General features: G+C 41.5%; 1 protein-coding gene across 2 annotated transcripts in view; it reads left to right on the top strand.

Annotated features, from left to right (window-relative positions):
- The first annotated feature begins 7357 nt into the window (after positions 1-7357).
- The window catches only part of MOCOS (molybdenum cofactor sulfurase), a 223915-nt gene continuing 207714 nt past the window's right edge, over positions 7358-23558 (top strand). The window contains exon 1 of one of the 2 annotated variants that reach the window (XM_075084424.1): positions 7358-7642. In XM_075084424.1, the coding sequence (XP_074940525.1) occupies positions 7513-7642 (130 nt within the window). In that variant the 5' untranslated portion in view covers positions 7358-7512. The remainder of the gene's footprint in view (positions 7643-23558) is intronic. The other variant, XM_075084426.1, reaches the window with a different exon arrangement.

The raw sequence follows: 23558 nt of genomic DNA, 5'->3' as shown, positions 1-23558 counted from the left end.
CAGGGAACTGAGAGGTGCCCCGTCCTGGTGGCTGCACAGCTAGTCCCATCAAATAATTATGGTACCTGTACTTCTGCTCAAGCTTCTTGCTGTGCTGGCTCAGGAATCTTCTCAATCTGCTGATTTGGGTTTGTTTTGAAATTGTGGCCCTCGTGGGGGAAAGATTAAGCAGCACGGCTGTATGCCACATGGCTGTACTGTCTTGGAAGTGTTTGACCACAAGGGGCTGGACAATACAGACTCTGCCAGGGCTGTGTCTTTCCCACAGCACCCTACAGTGGTGTGAGGGGTTGCTTTCCTCTCTGCTCTCGCATTCCCTTCCTAAAATGCTTCTCCTCAGCTAGTGAGGTGGCACTAAGCACCTAATGGGTGCCATTAGTCACAGCCCTGACAGAGTCGGGGGACACACAGCGAGCCAGCAAGCAGGGACAGCAGGCTCTCTCAGTGATTCTTTTGCTAATACGTTATTTAGGAGGAAATCCCAAGTCCCACCGAACCCCATGGCAACACTCTTGCCAACCTACTTCAGAGCTGGAGTTAGTCCTTTGAGTGCTGAGAAGCATCTTCTGTGATTTGAATCAATAGCCTCCTTCCACTTCAGCCACCAAAACTGTATTTTCATGCTTGCTTCTGCTACAACTGGAGTATAATTGCTGAGGCTTTGTGTATGTAAAGGACTTATCTTTTTTTTTTCTTTTCTTTTTCTTTTTTCCCCCGAGTGGAAGATTGCCACAGACCAACAGTCTAAACACTTCACAATGATCAGCCCTAATTCTGAGGACAAATATGGCTATTTTTATTACTAATGAAGACAACCCATGTGCAAAACAGAATATCAGATGTCAGTGAAACAAGAACCAGGGTCTTTTTTCTTATGTGTATATATATATTTTTTTTCTTTTTAAGTGTGCACAGGGTTAAACAAGAAGTTGTAATCTTGACATTTGCCATACATGCCCTAGCAGCTTTTTATAACTGGTAGGCTCAAAGGACCATACAAGAAGTAGATTTCTTGTAACTAGTTATAAACACATGGTGAATTAAGTAAAGTTTTCCTTATAGTCAATAAATAAGTGTTTACAGTCAGTAAGTAACTGCATTAGAGTTTCTGATACTGCACTTTCAGTTAACTAACCAGAGACTGGAGCAGTGTGAACACGCATTGGGACATCTCTGCAATGAGCAAAATAGTCTGTATTTTGTTGTTCCATGACACAACATGAGGAAGAATATAGCAGGGTGAAAACTCACCGTGTGTGTAATGAACAAATGAGAGGATTATGTCACACCTAAATGTATAGCAAGTGTGATCTGGGCTGCAATGAGCTAGTAATGCTTTTCCTAACACACAACCACAAAGGCAAGGTCGTGCCTGCGCTGGTCTCTGTGCAATCATTTAAAGGCTGTAGTGTTCAGTTCCACTAACGTTTTCAGTGGCAGTGGAGGATGAGAGCAGAACCTGGCTTTCTGCTGGCAAAAATTCTGCCTGAGAGCAAAATCTCTCAATTCCAAGACCTTTCTCGCAGCCCTCACACATACTGCATTATCTTGGTCCTTCATATTCTGCATGCTTTGTGTTACGTAATTCCAAACTGCTTAACCCTTTAATACAATATCCAACCATGCCCATAAGCTCTGATTCATAGTTTTCATTAATTTATACCTAAGGCTACCATGAGGAAGGGATAACCTTTCCTGTTCACACAGCTGACGAGTGGCAGAGACAAAGTCGGAGCTCATGGCTTTCTACAGTGTTAGTCTATGTATTTTATACTAGCCTTGTCAGTAAAACCTTGTCAAAGGGGAAGACTGTATTATGTGCCTTGGGATAGTCACACAATGGTAAAGCAAGCTGGGTTTGACAGGGTTCAGAACTGGAAGTTGATGATGATGACTTAATGTGATGTGCAGTGTTTTTGCATGGTAGTTGTCAATTGCTGTCATCATTATAAAAGACATGATTGTTACTGGAGATCAGTGGCATAATAATACGTAACTATAAATTAGGGGACTGGGGGGTGTTGGAATAGGTGACCTCCAGAGGTCCCTTTCAACCTCAACTATTCTGTAACTCTGTTTCTTAAATAACTTGGGCAATAGGAATAACCCATTGCTTGGTCTAATAAGCCAAATAGGAAGGGTATTATTTTTCCTCTTTGAGCAGAATCATCTTTACTGCATATTTGCAACTGGTAGAGATCTTGCCTGCATTTAGTGCTGTTCAGTTGGTTTGTAAATGGGCAGGGTGTATTAGAAATACAGTCACAAAACGTGCTGGAGGGGACAGAGAAAGGTTACACAGTCCATGCTCCTGCCCCAGGACAACCTCTTCTTGTTTGCCAAGCTGTATGAGAGCTGGTGCTAACAGTCAAACTTTAATTACTTAAAATATTTTGCTGATCATTGGAATTAATTATTATAGAACCAGAGAGGTTGGAAGGGACCCCTAGAGGTCTGTCCAACCTCCTCCTCAAAGCGTGTTCTGCTGAGGGAGGTTGCTCAGGGCCATGCTGTGGTTGGTTCTGAATCTCCCTAAGGACGGAGACTCCCCAGCCTCTCTGAGCAATGTGCTCCGGTATTTGACCACTCTCATAGGAAATTTTGTTTTAAACTTATATCTAGTCAGAATTTCCCTTGTTCCAGCTTGTGTCCACTGTCTTTTGTCCATCCACCAAGCACCATCTTCTCTATACCTTATAATCATCTAGTTGAATTGTGGTGATGGTTTATTATTCACTGAATAGAGCCTAAGGAACCAACATTGCAGTCCCATTGCTCTTCTATAGCGCTGCAAGAGGACAGTGCAGCCCCTTTATGAAGAAGCATATTGGTTTGTGGTTGTTTGTGAAGTATTTGTGCAGAGGCTATTTCTTCTTGTTTCTTATAGTGCTTTTAAATACTTGCTAAAGGAAAAAAAAGAAGCATTGTCACAGTGCAGTGAAGGGATTAAAAAATCCTTTTTAATATTTTGTTACATCTTCTAAGCAATGGCAGTGTTACACATTTACGAATGTGTAAATGTAAATGTTACACATTTACGAATCAAGAAACCTACTAACTAGATTACCTGGAGGCATTATTTCAGTCTGCTAAAACTTGGAAAGAGCAAGTTAAATTGCTCTGTTTCTGCTACTGAGCCTTCATTTAGGAAAGAAGCTGCAAAACATTGTGTGTGTGTGTGTGTGTGCATGGGTGGGGGTTAATGCATGCAGTTTGTGTGCCCAGTGCACATGCACAGTGATCCTTTCGCTAACAGCATTTTATCACTTTACAGTTTTGTGAACGTGACTCTCTAGGCAATTCCTGCCCACAAATGTATATAATTTAACTCATACGCTTACATGGACTGATCCCCAGGCTTCACCTGATAACCAGAGAAGAGGAAAAGTTACTCTGTAACTATGAACCTGCAATGTGCAGATGGAAAAACTACGGTTTCATGCGGAAATTCCGTGACATCTCCAGCTTTTACCTCAGAAATAGAGCCAGCAGTACAACCTAGTTAGTTTTTACAAGTTATGCTAGTTTTCAAACACAAAAACGTCTATAGTGACAGAGAATGACCTTAATGACTCTTGTTTTTTAGAAGAATCTGGTCAGCCTTTATGATGGATGAAGATGAGCTACATCCTGTGCTGGAAACTGGTAACTCCCCGGGGATCAGTGATCATCCCCAGATTACATGCAATGTGCAAACAGAGCACATTCCCAGTTAGCACTATCTCCGTGTGTGTGTTGCTTCCAAAAGGCTACTCTTCCAAACCAGGAGTAAAAATTAAAAAAAAAGACGGAAATTGACTGTGAGGAAACATTTTTATATAAAAATGTGAATGGAAATTAGATCTTTAGAAAGAATTTATTGTAAGATCAGAAAGCTGCACTCTGTCATCAAGAAAAAGGACTGTTTTGGTGAGGAAAACAACTCTTGGTTCAATAAGGAAGTGAAAACAACTATTTGACATACACAATATATGAAAATGGTGTGGGAACTATGCATAGCGATCAATATAAATAAATTGCTCTGGAAACTGATAATAGGAAACTAGAAATATGAGGAAAAATCCACGGTGGGTATTTTCTACGTCTACTTGCAGTAAAAAAAAAAAAAGTCATAGTGATGGGATAGGCCCTTCTAAATTGCAGTGTATAAATTATTAAACTAAAAAACGTTATGTGCAGGGCTGTGATTTAAAAAAAAAAGTCACTTCAGGAGATCAGCTAAAAACATCCCTCCACTTGATGGCAACCATTCTTTCTTGACAGAGGTGTTTTGTTCACCTGGAAGGAAATACATAAGGTATGGTTCATTTGGTAATTAGTTTTGGTGAGACCATCAGCTAGGCCAACTAATGTATTTTGGGCATGTGCTGTATCTGCTAAGGATACCTCTCAAAACTGTTAGAAGACCCAGGTCTCCTTCTCCTGTGCAAATTGAAACTAGTCTGGGATTCAAGTTTCCAGACGTGGTCCCTTGATATCCCTGAGAGTGCTACACCTACACATGAGACCATTGTGCTTAGTGAGAGTTGCACTGAATCGGTCTTCCTGAGTAATTTGCGTAATATAATACGCTCCTGTTAGGTAAAGTTTATGATGAAGTTACGGTATATGTACCTAGTTCTTTGAGAGGTGCAGCTAGATACCCAGCTGGTATCTATGGGGTGAGATGCAAGCTTTCAGGAGAGCGCAGCAGCAGAGTTTCTCTAGATGTGCAGACAATGTGAAGCTATTCTTAAGGTAGCATCAGAAACTAGTTTGTAATTTTTTAATAGCAGTAAACCCACATTTTCCATGTGAAAAACACAAAACAAACCCCTTTTCCCAAAAAGCATTTTCAGGTTTGTGTGCAACTCTTACATTTCCTGAACACACTCAAGTTTTTAAACTCAGTTGTTGATTATAGTGAAGACATCACCTTTGGATTTTTGTATTTCCTTCCTCCCCCTTTTCATTCCCCCTTGCTTCTGGCCTCATCAAAAGAAATGACAAAAGCTCTTGATTATTTTTCTGAATGTATTTTAAAACCCTGTGTTCTGCGAACAGCGGGACAAATAAAAGCTGGTTTTGTATGGATTTGTGCTTTTTATTCCAGCTCCCCCTCTCTCATCTAGGCTAGTGCAGTCCTGCTTGGCAGGGAGCGCCATGCCCAGTGACTGTTCCCAAACCTTGGGTGCGTGAGTTGCCTGGCGGCTGTCAAACAAAGCGTACAGTGATTTGATGACTGAAATGCGCCACTTTTAGTTCCCCCACCTCCATTAGTTCCCCAACTTTTCCATCAGTGGGGGAACTAACTGAGGCTCCTCTTCTCTATCCAGCCCCTGATTGTTTGTGAAACCCAGAAGCTTTCTAGCTGACTTTCCCACAAGATTAAACTGTCAAGCTAGTTCAACAATTGATTACTGATGGAAGCAAGAAACACTTTCTTCTCTGCAAAGCCCTCATTTCCTTAAAACTGAGGCTAAAAATGCAAGTATGCTGAAGGCAGGAGATGAGGCAGTGAGGTACTGCTTCTGTCCACGTTAAATTCTGGTGACCCTGAAATTTTAGGCTGCTTAATGTGTGGGCCTCAGAGCAAAAGGACGTGTACACACTGGGATATTTATAATGCTTGTATAATACAAGCTAGTTGTTGTAGGGGATATTATTTTAAATGGAAACATGTTTATACTACCTTGATATAGCACACCAAAGTGAAGCAGGGGGTTTTGCAGATGATATGACAATGTCCTTGTATTTCGTCTGTTTTTGGGACCTGGGAAAAGAAAAAAAAAAACAACAAACAGGGCCAAGCAAAATGTAGAGAGATACAGTACTGGTGATGACGTGAACAGCAGAATATTAAGACCAGTTCTGCAGAAGAGGACTGTGCCCAGGAATGGGACACAGTATTATATACCAGCCACAATCATGAGTACAGGATCAGGGACAAACATATTCTTATCGCATTACAAAAATATTCCTCAGCGCCTCAGAGACAGGGCTGTGCTCTTAATATATAAAGTAGGGAGCATATTAGCATGTTATTTCATGTCAGGCTCATTTTTTTAATTTTCTACATGGCTTTTATTCAGTATCTCTTTATATGTGAAAATCTTTACAGTTCAATTTGCGCTGAAGCTTGTTCTTGGTAGTTTCCTATTTCACTGATGACCAATTCATAGTATTTCAAACAATCTAACTAGAGTCTGTCTTACCAGAATTCAGAGGCAGATGCATCCTAACACGTGCAGTTTTATTTTATTATGGGACTGGGGGGTCATTTAACTCTCTGCAGATTGCAGAGCTGTGTGTAGAAAAATTCATTACAAATAGTATGTCGGGAAAAAATTATTTTTTTTAATGAGAAAATAAAACAAAGCCCAACCCCTTCCCAAAACGTTCCTTTGGCTATGTTTTTTTTTTTTTTTTTGTGTATGCGTATGGTTATAGTTTATCCTACAAAGCAAATGCTTTTACATGGATGGCTGATGTTATCTCTACACCTGGCAACAAGCCAATACCACTCCTTAATCTTTTGGCCAGCCGTGGTCCTTCCTATGCATTGTCCATATGGCGTCTATGGCCAGTAGAGCCAGTTAAGCATGTTGGAGTATCCTGTACCATACACAGGGTGTATCCCTATGTACCCATGGCGGAGGAGTACCTGCACTGTGTTAGTATGCTGTGTACCTCCGCTATGATACTGCTACGTAGGAGACACAGTATCATGTAGTGGTACCATGGAAGAGTATCCTACACCAAATGCATGGCGTGAGAAAGGGACTCCCGCTGCCTATTAGCAGCGGTGGAAGGGGCATCATTTAGAGGAAATGAAGAAATTTGAGCATTAAACTTGAAAATTTTAGGGAAGAGATTTCCATCAGCTATCCCTATTTTAAACAGCGTGCCTCAATAGGAGAGGATGTGAGCAGAGGCACGCTTGCTCCCGCGGACCCAAACCCGATGCCCCTGTGCTTCGGGACGCTTGCCGTCGGGCTGGCCCTGCTCGGGCCCCTGGGCTCGGGGATCCGCGGGCGCCGCCGCCCGCGGCCGGGCGCCGGCAGGAGGCCACGCTGCTGCCGAGTGGGCTCCGGTTTTAGCGCTGCCAGGCCCGGGGCCCCTCTGGGGCTCGATCCACCTCAAAGAGCGGCGGAGCGACCACCGCGCCCGCCAACGCCGGCCGCAGCCAGGGACCGGGCCCGGCCGGGCCACGGCACCGCACATGGCGCCCACCGCCTCCCTCTTCGGGTCCGAAGCCCTTCCTCAGCCGCAGCCGGACCGCTGCGGCCTCTGCCCGGCCCCTGGCCCCGGGCAGGCGGGGCGCGGACAGCCGCAGGGGCGGGAGGCGGGAGGAGCGAGGCGCGGCGGGGCCGGGCCGGGCCGGGCCGGGCCGGTGGCAGTGCCTGCCCGGCGGCAGTGCCCGTCCGCAGCGCTGCCGGCGGGGAGGCTCCGCTGCCCGGGGGCAGTCGCGCCGCTGTTTTGGTCAGGCTTTCCTCCCCACCCCCCTGCCCCTTCCCGCCTGCAGCCCGCGGCATGGCCGGGGCGCCGCGGGGGCAGCTGCTCTCCTTCCGCGCCTTCCAGGCCACCTGCCCCGCCGGGTACGGGTACGGGTACGGCGGCCGCCTCCGCCACCTCCGGGAGCACGAGTTCCCCCGGCTCCGAGGTACGGCGGGGCGGGCGAGGGGCGGGCAGGGCCGCGGGGGGCGGGCCGGGGCGGGCCGGGGCGGGGGAGGGTCGGGCCCGTCCCGCCTCGCCTCGCCTCGCCTCGCCTCGCCTCGCCTCGTCCCCGGGAGGGAAGTTCTCTGGTGGCGGAGGGGTGGGGGTACCGTCTTCCGGGGTGGGGCGGGAGGCTCGGAGCTCGCCTCTCTCCCTCCTCTCCCCCCCTCCTCTCTCCCCTCTCTCCCCTCTCTCCCCTCTCTCCCCTCTCTCCCCTCTCTCCCCTCTCTCCCTTCTCTCCCTTCTCTCCCTTCTCCCCCTTCTCCCCCCTCTCCCCCCCTTCTCTCCCCTTCCCCCCTCTCCCTCCTCTCCCCCCTTCCCTCTCCCTTCTCTCCCACCCCCTTCCCCTCTCCCCGCCCCGCCCCCCGCACAAGTGCCCCAGAGGTGCTGTGTGAGTTCTGTAACAGGATTTAGGTACAGCAACAAGATACAGAGTGAGCTATTAAGAAGAGGGGGAGGAGAGGCAAAGTGGTAAAACAGCCCTTGTCTAGAAAAAGTTTGTGGTCAGACGGGTCTTTGTAAACTACTATTGCAAGTTGTGTGGATTTCCCCTCCTTCCAACGTTAAGCATTGCTTGAACATAGTACTTAAAATCTAACCATGATGGATATACTACAGTAATTTATTTTACTTAAAGAGGTATCAATGCCCATTATATTACTTCAAAATTATGGAATCATAGAATCATTAAGGTTGGAAAAGACCCCAAAGATCATCAAGTCCAACCAATAAAATACTTTGGGAAAAAACGGAGTACAGAGCCGAGTAAGTAACATCAGTTGGGATGTCCTCAAGCTGCTATTTAGGCCACTCTCTCTGTTCAGAGTTTTGTGTTAATGCCCATTTCTGCCATTTCTTTGAATTTTGGTGATCGAATGCAAGAGCGGGCTTTCTCACACGTGGGTGTTCAGTAAAGAATGGAGTTACACTTTGACTCTAGAGGGGTGTGGAAAAAACTTAATTCCAAGCAGCAGTTTGAGGAACTTTTCTAACTAAGACTCAGGAAGTTAACTTCAGAGTCTGATATTATTAGTCATGTTAGTTGCATCAGTGAAAGTTTGATAACAAGAAACTCCTTGTCCTAAATTCAGGCCAAGGTTTTGAAAAGTGGGTGTTTTGTAACTGAAACATTGTTTAGACATTTAAGCAGATGACTTTTCAAAACTCCTGAGAATCAGTAGGCTCCCCAGTTTGGAAGTAAACTGTATCTGCTCATGAATGTTGTCTGGTGGATCTATCTGGAGCTCCCAAATAGAGGTCACTGCAAAGGCGGAGCATTAGGAGTTTACCTCTATTTGAAAATGTTTTGGCTAATGTAGGCTACTGAGTTACACTTCGGTCATGCAACCTACTAAGATAAGATGTGGATGATAATTTAGAATATTTCCAGGAAAAGATAAACTAAACTAAATACAGGGTATAGAATAGAATCTGTCAAAATATTAGCTAATTGAAATCACATAATAGTCTAATGTAAGGTGACCTAGGTTGCAAATTCCCTCTGCTCTTTGCTTTCTCTTTTAGAAAAATTTTAACATGCTATTCAGTTCATAAGTTGTTGTCCAGTTGTCTTGAAAGCTTGCCACCTCTGTGAGGAAGATCAGTGCCCTTAACTGACTGCTGTACATATGCACACATGGTGTCCTCTCTGGGATTCCTGTCTTAAAAACAAGAGCGTCTCTCCTCTAGTCACAAACTTGTGCCTTTGAGTGATGCCAGTAGTGCCAAACGAAAGGTGTCCAGGGACAGATTCCTAGGCCAAGTGTGTAAAGCTAAGTGTCCCCCTGCCTTACACGTCTGTTTGTCTCAGAGCTGACTAGTTGGACTAGTCCAGGACAGGGTCCAGGAACTGGCTGACAGCAGAGCAGTGGATGATAAGCACGTTGCTTGGACTTATCCCTTGGCCTCCTTTTATTTAGCCTTGTAGCTGTATCCCCACTTGCTGAAGGTCTTGACACACTGATGTTGATATTATAAAATGGCTTTTAAAGCTCTAGGTCTTTGTTGCCTTGCTGAAATAAGGTGAAGGAAAGGTGGCTGATGTATAGGTTAGCAGCAGCAATAGCAAGTAAAGGGACCTCCTCCAAGTGACGTACAAAAATCAGCGGGGCTTTCAGGCATTTAGCTACTCAAGCATTTTCAGTGACCTACCAGAACATGCCAGTTGGGGGATAAGGTAGAAGTTATACATCTCAGGAGGCCTTGGGTCAGCTTTATGGGTAAGTCCTGATTGTGCAAACACTGATTCACTAAGGAACCTGTAGATGCTCATGGGGTTGATCTCTGCTGGGTGTCTCAATGCTGCACAAAGGTGCTGCAATTTAATCCCTGCTAGTAAAGAGCAATCTTAACTAGTACCATGAGGCAAAAGAGGATGGTCGCTGCTTTTAGGTAGTTAACAGTAATGTCCTGCTCTGCCTGTTTATTTGGGGCATGTCTCAAAGATCTTTCCATTATTAAAGTTAGATGAAAATCCAGATTTTTCTGCTCACTTTTTCTGTGAACAGAATTTTTGGAGTCTCTGTCTAGATATTAATGAATTAAGCCTCATGCTCAATTTTGGAAGTACCATCTTCCTATGAGCAGCCTGTGATAATTATTGCATATCAATGTATTCACTTCCTCCTGATTGCTGATACTTAGTGGCATCGGCTACGGGAAGTCAGAAACCTTCTCTGTGTCATAAACCTTTGCTTGTATGGTGCTAGTACTTCTGCTGTAGCTCTAGTACAAACAGTTGCACAAATGCCTCTTGGGAAGAAGGTACAACAGATGCATGTAGGGAACACTGGCTGCTGGATGCACTATAAAACCAGGATTTTTCAAAGGTGGTCTGCCTCTGTCCTGTCAAAGTCCATGGGAGTTTCACTCTTGGCTCCGTCAGAAGGAAAGCTAAGCTTGTACTCAGTGTGTTGGGGATTTCCCCTTCAGGTTTTGTGAAGGGATAAAAGGAACTAGTCTGCTTCCTTGAATCAGCAGGGGTCTGTCTGTTTTGCCACAGAAACCTTAAATTTTACCTTTTAAGCCAAAGTTTATCTTTGCTTTTGTAATTCAGGGGCTGTTAGCTGATGGCTACAGCAGCCTCTTCTAAAAATATACATGGTAGTCTGTGAAACAGATTCCTATTTCACAGGCAGCAGCGTATGCGCAATATGTGACCTTGACTTTAATCTTGTGAGCAGCGTACCCTTATCTGCAGTGTAGGATTGTAAATTGTGCTTTAGAAATGGATAAAGAAATCGGCAGGAGTTTATAGGTTCTGTTGTTAAGTAATGGGGATGAATATGCTTCTGTGATGTTTATCATAGCAAAGAAAATATCAGCTTCAGTTTGTGTCGTGGTTGAAAAAAGAAAAAGCTGACATGTGATTTGCAGTGCAGCATTTAATCCCAAGATACCCTTCCAGTTTCAGTTGTGTGCCAGTATTCTCCTCTAAGATAGCTGTGTCTTTTTCAGTGGGAGCTTTCCAAGAGCGATAAGCAGTGGAAACCCATCCCCCAAATAAAACCCAGCGCGTATTAGCAATCATATATTCTTTAAGGGCTCTCGACTATCTGAAGACACTCTTTAAGTGTCTTCACTTAAAAGAGGTAAGATGCACCGTCCCGTTTAATGTCAAATCGGTCACTGTTCTGTACTTCAAAGAGAGTCATGTGACAAATCGTGTGTTCCCTTAGTAGTGTGAACATTTGTGATGTGTGTGGTTACATACAGCTAACAATAGTAATGTAGCTTGCCTGTTAAACAAAAAGGAAAGGCAATCTAAGCTTTGAGTAACAGAATTGGCCTTCGTTTCTCTGAAACTCAAATGATGTCTCATGAACTGGTCACCTCTATGAGACCTTATTCTATCTTTCAGTTGAGGAATAGATGGGTACTGGATCTGACCTTACACAAAAATAAGATTTTTAATTCATATTGCTGGTAATTATTTGCACTGAGACTTTTCCTGCAAGTAGCAGAATGGGAAAAGCAGGTGTTCTCCATGCATTTCAGTTAGTCCTTAGTGGCTCAGTTAGCAAAGGTCAGCTCTGTCCCCTGAGAACAGAAAAGCCTATCTGTTTTGTCACGTTCGGGGTAATCGGGTGTTTTGGCTGAATTTCAGAACTAGGAAATGCATTCTGGTGTGTCAGCTCAGAGTAATTTTGTTGATAGGTAGCTGATGCTCACATTTTATGAAACTTGTGAAGATGAGTATACTGTGAGCTTGAAGAGTTGTGCTCACCTCTTGACTGCAAATGTCAACATGACCTCAGTTTCTCTACTGCTATGCCAGTTTGCTTGCCTTCTCAAACCAGGCACTCTACCAGCCTTGTGTCTGAGGTTTTTTACTTTTCTTTTTTAAAAAATTATTTGGAGTAATTTTTGTATCCTACAATAACTGGATTTTTTAAAATGTTTCCGGAGTTTTTTTTTTTTTGTGTTGTGGGTTTTTTGTGTGTGTGTGTGTGTTTGTTTTTTTTTTTAAAGACCATTCTGTTTGATCTGGTAGCTGTTTTCTACTTCTGCTTGTGTTTATATTACTTGTTGCTGATTTCCTAATTATTAATAATTTTTACCTGTGGATGAATCTGTTCTTTTTAATCTTATTTGTTTCTTGGTGAAGACTAAGTGACTGCATGTATTCAGCAAAACCTTTTATAGTTAGCTTATTTGAGGGATATTGTTCTTTGAGCAAGTTAGCAATATGCAAGTCTCATCACGCCATTTAAAAACAGTTTGATAATGAGGGATAAGTTTATTTTGGTTAATTGTTGTCTAAGGTCTGTGCTGAACTGGAAGCAAGGTATGTGCCATTTAATGGTGAGATGCAGTACTTAACCGTGAGTTCCCTGAAGCCCACCCACCCATCGCTGGCCAAAATTAAGCAAGGCAGCTATAGTCCTGGGCAAGACAGCATCTCCTGGAAAGGTAAAATGATTTCACCCATGTGCTGAGATTGGCATAGGTTAATGTTAATCCAGCGCTTACCTCTCCTGCCCAAAAGCAGCAAAAACAACGTGTAGGGAAAGGATGAGGCTGCTTTTGTTGTCTCATTGGAAGATTCTGGGTAGCTGGAAGAGCTGCTAATTGTGCTGGAGAGTAAGTGTCACCTCATAAGTTAACCTTGTGACTTACCTCATCTCTAGCTCATCCTAACAGAGAAGAAATCTTCTAAACCTCTTAATTTTGTGTCTAAAGCTCAGAGCTCCTCTTCCTACCACTGTGCAAGGCTTGTTCACTTTCTCCTCAGCAGCTGTGAGGTATCTGGCTGGTAACCTGCTCCTGTCCTCTGTAGCCCCTCTGTCACAACGTGATTTGGTTTTGCAAAACACGGGGGGTTTTTTTGTTTGGGGTTGGGAAGAAAGCAAAAGAAATTATATTTATTGAAGGAGGCTGCTGGGTGCTAGAAGACATCTGGGATGATGCATTTAGTGGCTGAAGAAGGTATCGTAAAAAGAAGCTGTGGTATGGGAAGTGTATCTGCACAGCTACGTGACAGTTGTTTTGTAAGAACCAATATATATGCTCATGAAAAGCCCTAATGCTTCCTGTCAATATCAAGTCAGCAGTAGTTATCTAAATAAGCTGTTATCGTCATATAACCATATACCATATCTACGGAATATTAAGGACTGATATTAAAGAGGAAAGGTGCGTGGAACGTAAAGTGGATTCAGTACCAAATGCAGTAACAGCAACTGTGTGTTAGTTTCAGATGTTGTCCTCTGCCTACATAGAAGTAACAGGTACCGCTAGAGAATTTCTTACCTTGTATTTCAGGGTTCAGAAGGCTATTGGTGGTCTGCTCTGTGCGGGACTGATCTTTCAACTCATCCCCCAGGACTGGGTGATCTTTTGCTCTTCATGATGGACATAGCTCTTAGTGAAGAGTAGTCAATGATATTGTCACTGTAATATTTCAGCACTGAATAAAGTTTTAGTTACTTGAAAGTTCAGTTAGAGGAAAAAAATTCCCTCAGAGAAACAGGTAATGTCTTCTCTTTCCTAACTGTATTACTCAGAGTAATATGATAATTCAATTTTAACTTCAGATTTCATGATGTAATAGTCATATAAAGATGTTCACTGCACCATTACACTGGCTCCATAATTGCCTACACCACATAGTGCAAGACATTTAAAACTGTCTGGAATACAGGTATGTTGAGCAAAAAAGCAAAGTACCAAACCCAATAAATCTGATACAGCTGACATGAATTTTCAGGTGCATTTTAGAAATAAATGCCGATCATTTGCGACTAGATTCTTTACAACAGGAAATAATCAGAGATAGACTTTTTCTAAATCAATATGTAGAGATTAAAAAAAAAAAAAGATTTGGAAAGATACTTTATGGAACTCCGTAGATGCTGCAGGGTATCAGCCACCCATTTTAAAAAAATTGTACTTTTAATTAAAAGATACATTATCTCTAAAATTAATGTCTATTCAAGACGTATATTAGTGTAGGAAAGTATTAAAACACGCAGACATTTTATTTAGAAAAGCACAAGATGCTTTCTTATCTCTTACTCAAAAATTGGAAAGACACCAAAATCTTGTTCCTACAGAATCCCACATCAGTGTTGCATCCTTCCTTCCTTCCGTTGCCTTTGCTTCCTCTTAGTTTCTCCTGTTTGTCTTCCTCCATCGTTACAAGCTTGCTATATGTGAGCTGTATTGATTTCTTCCCAGCATATTTCTGTATATTTCCGTAGGATGTTTATGTGATTTGTTTTGGGTTTTTAAAATACAAAATCTAAGATGATTAATTAAAGAGTGTATGTAAGCTTTCAGACAGATATGATCTGCTGCTTGTGTCCCTGCACTTATACTGCAGTTTCCCCTGCAAAATCAGAACCTGGCATGTGAAGCTCTTGAAATTTCCATTCTATGTTATGGTAGTGATTCCCATATCTGAGCTGCTCACCAGAATTCAAGGGTACTCCCAGTCTAAGGACAAAAAGGCAAATGGAGGGGTGAGAGGTCAGTTTTTGTTGATCAGCTTGATTCATTGCATACTTGGTATCAGAGAGATGCTGCAAAGACATCGCTTGGGTGCGAAAAGGCTGTCATTGAATTCAGGAAGACCGTACCGCAGAGTGCTGCATAGTAAAAAGCACTGATATGAGAGGTTGATAAATGGGTAGACAGCAAAATATATTTGCAGAGCAGGAGGCTGGTGGGAACCTTAACTCGGAGATGGTATTTAGGAAGTAGGATGCTGAGCTCTGAAATGTCTCAGGCTTCTTATAATAGCCTGTCTTGGCCCAAGCCACAGGAATATTCAATGCAGATGCTTTCCTTTATGTGATGCTAAAATACTTGTAAGGTGTGATGCGTGTTTTTTTTTTTTTTAATTTATTTCATACCTCATTGAACTCGGAAACTTAAAAACAGAACTAAAAAAAATTACTTTTATGAATATGTCAAGTTGGGGTTGGTATAATTTTTTTTTAATCTTCCTAAATTAATAATGCTGATAGTGTTTTACCACATCTGCCTACTGATCTGCACACAAACAATTTGGATCACAGACTGGTTCCTATCACATTTGTTAGGAGACGGAGATGTGGTTTCTGGAGGTATTATGGAAAAGGTGGTGCCAAGAACTGAAGGTGTGGGAAATGAAGGTCAACGTTACAGTGAAACAGAGGTCTAGTAGGGAAGGGAGGCATAAAGACAGGCCATAAAGCAATAAAAAGTCAGACTTCATTAGTTTCATTGCTAATGAGACAAATCGTTACACTCCTGGCAGTATTCTTGGCAGCCCAGGTAGATCCTGCGTGGTGATGCTCTTTGCCCTTTCACCTTCTGTCCTGCCGTAGAGAAGCAATGGTCTGCGAGGTGCCTGCGATGGGGATGCGACCCCTGGCAGGCAGCTGTTCTGAGAGTGTCATGCAGGAAAGTGTTAAGTCGCCTTTCTTCTGGTATGTGAAATATACATATAAAATTGGAAGCCAGGGCTTTGGGAGAGAAATTTTTCTCTCCCCACTATTTTATTTTCTCCTTCCTGTGTAGGGGAATAGACAGGGATCGGCGACCGGAAGATCACGGGATGTGACGGAAAGATAGACTCCTCCCCATAGGAGTGGCAGGAACAGGAAGCGCAAGAGCTATATAAGCGTGTGTCACAGTTAAATAAACGGACATTTTGTATACATCATATTGATGTCTGTGAATCACTGTCCCCAGGGTGGGTAGAGCCCTGCGTCCCGGAGATATGCGGCCCAAGATAAGTTCTCCCATAGAAGCGTACAGGAACATTCCTGCTTTCAGGATTATACTGACTCACTCCTCCTTTCTTGTAGCAGCCAGGGGAATATGGGTTTTGCAAGAGAGGTTAAAAAGATGTGGCTTCTGTGCTCATTCAGGTTAGTCCCTGGAGCAACAGGGTCTAAAATGCTTTTAAAAGAAAGTTAAGAACATGACTGGACAGGATTTTTGACGCTTATGGTCTTCTTAGAGAGACAGCCAAGGATGTGATCTTTTGGTGACGTGGTTAGCTGGGGAAGGACAATTACACCACTAAGCTTACTTTAGGCAATATGTCCTAAATTAAAATTTGGAAAGATGACAGGAAGCTCGTTTGAACAAATATTCATTAATTAAATTAATGTTGTGTGAATTAATTTCATTAATGGACAATTAAATACCAAATATCACTGTTCCTACCCCTTTGCAAACTTTCAAACAGGACAGGTGAAGTTACACGGTCATGAGAAAGTTTGTCCTGTAATTTCTTCCTGAGGAAGAAATTGAAGCCCAGGATTTTCCACATTTTTATGTTCATGCCACACAGTGCATTAAAATTGTCATAATTCAGTAATTTGGAACTGATGGTATCAGTAATGGCTACAAACATATGTTGGTTTTTTTTTTTTAAGAAAAAGGACTTTGGATTGCTGTTGGGTAAAATACACTGTTCATCTGCTATACAATTAATTTCCCAAGTAATTTATTAAGGAGCATAACTTATTAAGTAACTTATGAAACATGTGACGTGAGTCACATTTTTATAATTTGTATATCTGCCTATAATTTCTTTCAATGTAAACAATTATAATTGCCACAAAACAAAATGTTACTCACCTGCTCTGGCAGTATGCAACTTTCTTAAAATCTGTCATCGCCTTTCATTTATCCCACACACGGAAAATATTTGTTGCAGATTTAATCAGTTTAGGAGTGTGTAAGCCCAGTGAGCAGAATGGGAGACTCTTCTTAATGCCCTGTCTTAGTTGTGATGGACAATTTCCTTTGAGAATGCACATGCCTTCTCATGAGACTGGATAAAAGCAGATGAATATAAGCGGTTAACTAGCAAGAACCCCCTACCTGGCAGACTGAATGGAGTAAAATTAAAGACTGCAGGAAAAAGGAGCCTTTGCCAGATGCAGAGATGATACTTCCCACCCCCCATAAACTCACTAGTATTGTGTAGCAGGGAAGCTGGCCGAACTGATGTTCAGACCAACAAAACTGTACATAGGTTATTGCACTCCGGTTTTACTTGACCATAGAGTTTGTGTTCACAAACAAATGAAACGTTTGATTAATGAATAACAACTTTTACATGCATTCCCTTAAGAATGCAACTGTCTGAGAGGTAATGTATCGCGGAAGGTGGTCATGAAGAGTAGCAATAGGATAATAATCATCATCTTATCACCTTAGCATAGATGTTTAGTGACAGGTACACTGCTGCCGAGACAGCTTAATAATATAAATGCAGGATGACTGGTTGCTCTAAAAAGAAGATAATTTAATACTACTACAAATGAAGAAAAACACATGCCATTTAAATTCATTAGAAGTGAATTAGAAAACTCACAGTACGTAAGAAATAAATGAAAACCCAAGTAAGATATGTTTTGTGTAACACGTCACGGTATGCAAGAGACATTAAAAATGCAAAAGTAACTGTTAACGCATGGCTGCGAAGGTGTATTTTGAAGATAAAATAAGGAAATAAAGGGAACAACATATCTAAACTGCACTGAAGCTGACTTTCCTTGTTTTCTGGGACAGAGCAGCCCCTGTGAGTGGGGCTCAGGCTTCTTTCCATTCTGTCATTTACAACTATTTCTGATTTGACTGAGGCTTATGTCCATGCCAGGTTTTTTCCATTAATGAAATTAAGCTCTCTGTTTTAAGGATTGTTAACTGTCCAGTTAATGTGAACTGTCTTAGTATTTCTCCAAGCTTGCCAAGAGCACCAATATAGAAGGAAGGGAGAAAAACTATGACAGGTTTTTTGTCAGTTCTTAACAACAATTTAGGATTTGATACTGTGAAATATTACCCTTGAGAAGGTTTGATCATTAGTGGTGATTCCCACTTCAGTTGCATTATTTAAAATCTCCCAGTGTCTGTAAAACACTGAACTGAAGAAAGAGGATGGGTGTGAGTAAGGGGGAAAGGAAGATGTCTGGGGACAAAAAGTAAGCTGCTTTAATATTCCTTTTCATACCACAAAAAGCCATTTCAATAGTAACTTTCATAGCTCATTATCAAGTTGAGTTTTAAACTTTCCACCTTCTATTTCTTTAGAGGCCATGGGTTTTTTGGTTGGAAAATAGAATTTAAAGTGATCTTTGGTGATAAACTACTGCTTGGATAGAAATCAGACTTCTGGGGGTGAGGAAGGAAGTAATGATGATTTTGTTAGGAGCTGCCTTATGTTCAGGCTCTGTGAAGCTCATCTGCAGAGCACAGGGAGTCACTGCACCCAGGCCACGGCCCTGGCTTCATCCAACCTGCTAGGAGAGATTTGGGCACAGAAGATGAAGCCTTCCTGTGGCGCTATGGGAACGCTCCGTGAGATGTAGGTTGTACAAAAGCAAAGCCTCCCTCCACCCCGTTTTGCAATATCAGTTTGCCCAAAGGGTGGGTGTAGTCCAGTGAAATGCTCTCTGAGGGGCAAAACCATCTATTTCTCCCTTTTATAACTCACCCTCTTGGTTATCCTTAGGAGCCTGTAATAGTATGAGGTTGAGTAATTCATGAACGATGAAAAAAGTATAAATCCTAGTGAGTTACACCAAAATTTTTTTACTGAGTTTCCTTTCCATCTGGTGTTTTTCAAGGGTTGGGAGAAATCTTCCCTTTCCTGGCCCGCAAATGTCAAATTTAAAAACACCTGCTTTCATTGGAATAATTATATTCTGACTAGCTCTAATGAAAGGCAAAGCCAGCTTTTTAGCTCATGGGAGCTGAAGCTACTCATTAAAGAAAGAATTACGAAAACCTCCATTCCTGTAAGCGTGTGGACTGTTGCAGACTTCACAGTGTGTAAGGCTTGTTTGGAGGCACTAGGTCGATTCGCCGAGCTTTGCATCACTGAGCGTGACAGCTCCTGGGAGATTAAATAGCTGTTACCATCAGAACTTTAATCAGTTTTTCTTCCATTTCTGCAAGCACAGAGAAGGATAGGTGTACTTGTAAAGTGTCACGAGGATTACACTGCAATGCTTCCTGGATAAACTTCAGCGCCGTGAAGTGGGGGAAACAGTACCAAATAATCTTATGACAGCTGTCGTGTTTCCAAAAGTGCCTGATCAAATCTTCAAATCTGAATGCTAGATGCCTTGTGGGTACATCCAACATCTCACTCACTTCTGCTTCTGCTCCCCTTCCATGCTTGTAGTAGAAATGTGATTATGGACTGAACTGATCAAATAGCAGTTAATTTACAATGATCTTCTTCAGGTTTTGTATTTCAATACTACATGTAAAACTATTTATAATGAGTAGGTATTAGGAAGTCAGGGGGAAAACCTGCCTTTGGCTAGTTCTAGCCTCTTCAAATGCCGCCTAAGTTACATGTTAATAGAACTTACTGTGGCTTTAAAAATTATTAAGTTTTCACATGGATTGTACTGAAAGAGCATGAGAGTTTTTCAAATTTCTAAAACTGGTATTTAGAATATAAAGAGCTTCTGGACATGAGAGGGGGAGTGGAAGGGAGCTCTCTTGTTTTTTCCTTTAGGACAACATATTAATTCTTATACTTTTTTTCAATAATCTATCTACCTGACTTGTCATCTTTCTAGTCCCTCTGCAACTCCATTTTTTGGGCTGTAGATTGAATTTCCCCGTAGTTTGAGAACAGAAATAGCTGAATCCAGATGTGAAACCTTACTGTTTATGCTCTTAATGTAAACGAGCTATGGACAATGTTGTGTGCATTGAATCTACTTCACTGTACTATGTATTCCTTGTGGAATGACACAGGAGAAAACAGCAGTCTAGTCTAATGTAGTCCTCTGGATATAGGTTGATTGGTGTTCCCAGCTTTTAGACAGGAATATGACATGAGAAAAAATGAAACACCAGAGAAAAAGTCAGATAAGCAAGAACCTATTCCTATCAAAAGTGATTGTTTCTTACTGTCTCTCCACTGAACAGTCATTACAATGGGTATATGTAAAAATATAAACATAAATAAATTTACATAAATGTGTGTATATATAAATCCAGGAATTTTGGTCTCACTGTGGTGAGAACACTAAGTGCCTAACAGTCATCTCCCTTAGCAGAAAGAAATAAAAGTTTTTCAAGCTGGGAGGGGGAAAAGGGAGGAAAACAGAATGAGGTGGCATGGGGAAATATTTACACTTAATGCCTTTCTTATAATCCTCTGTCAGCACATGTTGGAGAAGGGAAGGCCGTACTTTGCTCCTGTAGAAAAAAAAATATCTGTGTACACTGTGCAATAACTGATTTCATGAGGTTCACTTTGTCACTTTATCCTGACTTTCTATGGAGATAAAATTCCAGATATCTGGTATTTATATAAAACATTGAGGAAGGCTCGCTGTCTGTCTGGAAACAAACTGTCAAAGCAGTTATCTTACATGAAACCTGCATGATGTGCTGTGCAGCCAATTGCCTGGGTTCGTTCTAGGCCGACTGTTGGGGAGCCATTAATTGTGTTAAGGTGGTGACTACATGTCATAATAGGGATCATTCCCATCCTGGTATTTATGGCACAAATGTGGAGAGCAGCTTTTAGAACTAAATGGGTCTGGAGTGAAACACATAGAAACAGTTGTTGTATGCACTGGGTTAGATGCATTCTTTGAGTTACCGTTGTGTCAGAAGATTCCGACGAAGATTTTTTTTTCCCCTTGATTGTTTGAATTTTGGATACTCTAATCTGAAAAGGTAGTGGGGCAGATTGAGACATCTCACCGAACCAGATTTACTATGGATGCGATCTTACAGTTCTTTGAAATTCAGGTCCTTCTTGAGGTAACTGTAGCTAAGGACACAAATGAGAGCACCCTAACAAAGTAATTATAAAATTTAAGTTTTTATTTAAACGTTTGATTTTGTGCTTCCTTTGCTTAGATTTATAATCTTTTCCCTTATATTTTCCAACCCCCTGACCCGTGCCTTGGCCTTTCTCTGCTCCACTGGGAACCTTTACTATTTTAGAAGCTGTTTTTGATGCATTTAGGTGTTTCATTTTTATATCCCCTGGGTGATCCTTTTGGTGAAAAAAGTTTTTGCAGTTTTGCTAAAAATAAACGGAATTAGAAATGAATTTATTCTTAATGACAAATAAGTAGCTTTAAAATGCAAGTCATAAGAGTCAAATGTACTATTGTTGCCTTCAACATACTTGCTTTTGGGGAATATGGTGATATGTCCGCAAGCAGAAATTAAAAAAAAGTAGAAATTTTCAGGATATAGTAAGAGCTCATTACAGAAACTCAATAGTATTCTGTCATGTTACTTCTAGTTATAGTGTTAGACTAGCAAGTCTGAGGAAGTATTTGATAATTAGCAGCACAGAAAATAGCTCGGAAAAATTAGCAAATTACTATTACTTTTCCATTTATGATAATACTGTTCATTATTAATTTGATCATTCATTGTCACAAATAATGTTTGCCTCACTTAAAATTGCTCTCCATCCTTGCTTCATGTTACAGAATCTATTCCTGAATAGATTCCTCAACTTGACACCTGACATCCTTTGCCCGTGTAAGGAATAGGTGTGTTCAGCAGCCTCTGGTTTGTGCAGCATCGATAGCAGTGGTCTATAAAGAAGGACCAGGCTTTAGCGTGGGTAAGGAACTCCAGCAACTCCAGCATTTCAGTGTATTTCTGATAGTTATGGAGACTCTAGATATGAAATCTCATGATCGAATCCTGTAGTCAGTACTGGCGGCAAAGTATGCTATGCGTGCTTTTCTCTAGATAGTATTTCTGAGTAACTTGTGTCATAAACTGAGTAAAGTGTGTTGTATGAATGTTGTGTCTGATATTGCCACTTATTCAAATATGGCAAGACTATACATTTTCTGGGGGACGACCTTGGTTTTTAAGTGCATAATGTTTTTTAAACTGCTTGAGGCAAAGCACAATAGCGGGTGTCATGGCAGAGTTGTGATTTTAAGCTCAGAGTTCAGAGATTAGGGAAACTGTGGAATATTTGTTTTTCCATGCATAATCATTTATGCATTCTCAATGCTAGTCTGGTGTTAATGAGGCCATTTGTATTTAGTACTTTGAATAATTTATGGTGAAATTATAATTCTCTTTCATTTCGAATGTCGTTAGTATTGAAAGAAGCCCTTTAAATGAGAGGAATTATACCATGATTTAATGAAGTGCGGCAAAATATTCTTTAGTTGTATGGTTATAAAATTGAGATAAAGCTGTAATTGCTTTATTGATGGGTCTATAAAAAATGAGGACCAACTGCAAAACTCATTTTTGTAGGCAAAAGTATCCACTGGAAGGTTGTTACCAAACATGATGTTCTGTATATTTGTATTAGTAGTGTCAGTCTATTATTGGCTTCAAGATGCTTAGATAGTTGTATTCTTTTAGTGAGTACTAGCATAAACCTGATTAACTTCACAGGTGTCCCAAATACTACTTTTGTTTAAACATAGAGCACCCCAACAAACAAAGTAATCTTACAAAGAAGAGTAGTTGACTGAATGGACTTGCATTGAGCTGAACAGCATCAGAAGTCAGTTCCCTGTACTGAAATTCTCTAGTGAATGCAAATTTATTCAAGTTAGAAGTGTGACTAACTCTCTTCAAAGATATCCACCAGTAACTATGGTTAACATAGATATTTTAGATACCTTTGTTTTGGTCTGTCTTATTTAGGAGGGAGGGAGAGGACGCTTAAGGTGAAGTATCTTTTATTTCTTTAACAAAAGAAGCCCTGACAAAAAAACAAAACAAAACAAAACACAACTTTCATACGTTACTAAAAGTTATTGTTTTTGTTGGGTGTTGATGCTGTTCTGTAGACCTTAATTTTGATTAAGTGGAAGTGAAAGCAGGTGTGATGACTTCTAGGTTATGTTTGCCAAAAATATCAAAATGTAGAGATAGAGAAGCGGTAGGGAAGAGAAGGCGGAAAGAGCTGTAAGGGAAGAGTCTCCAGATTCACATCTGCTTTTCCTTATGTTCTGCTATAAGAAGCAACATGAAAACACTAATTATCCTCTTAAGGGGATACTTATGTACATATATTCATATACCCATCTCAGTACTGCATACACAGGCATATTTGTGCATATTTGTAAATAAATGTGCGTAATACGTGCTTAGGGGAAACACTCAATCACCTGGATGTCTTGAATACACTTCTGGAGCAGTTCTTCACTTGATGTAACTGACTCTGCTAAGCTGATTTATGTAAGTTTGATATCGTGTTGCTGTTGCCTCCTACTCCTTTTGTTGATGGATTATTGAAAATGTTGCACTTTTTAAACTGGCACGTGGGCAGACATCCAGAGAGAGCGTGCATACCCCAAGGGCTGAGGGTGTCCTGTAGACGTTGTACAGGGAGATAGCAATATGAGCAGCCAAACGTATCTTATTCAAGAAAGGAAAATTTCACTTGC

This window comes from Phalacrocorax aristotelis, chromosome 2 (genome assembly GCF_949628215.1).
Source record: "Phalacrocorax aristotelis chromosome 2, bGulAri2.1, whole genome shotgun sequence".
Lineage (NCBI taxonomy): Eukaryota > Metazoa > Chordata > Aves > Suliformes > Phalacrocoracidae > Phalacrocorax > Phalacrocorax aristotelis.
Note: the sequence above shows the minus strand (reverse complement) of the source record. Positions and strands in the feature narration are given on the sequence as shown.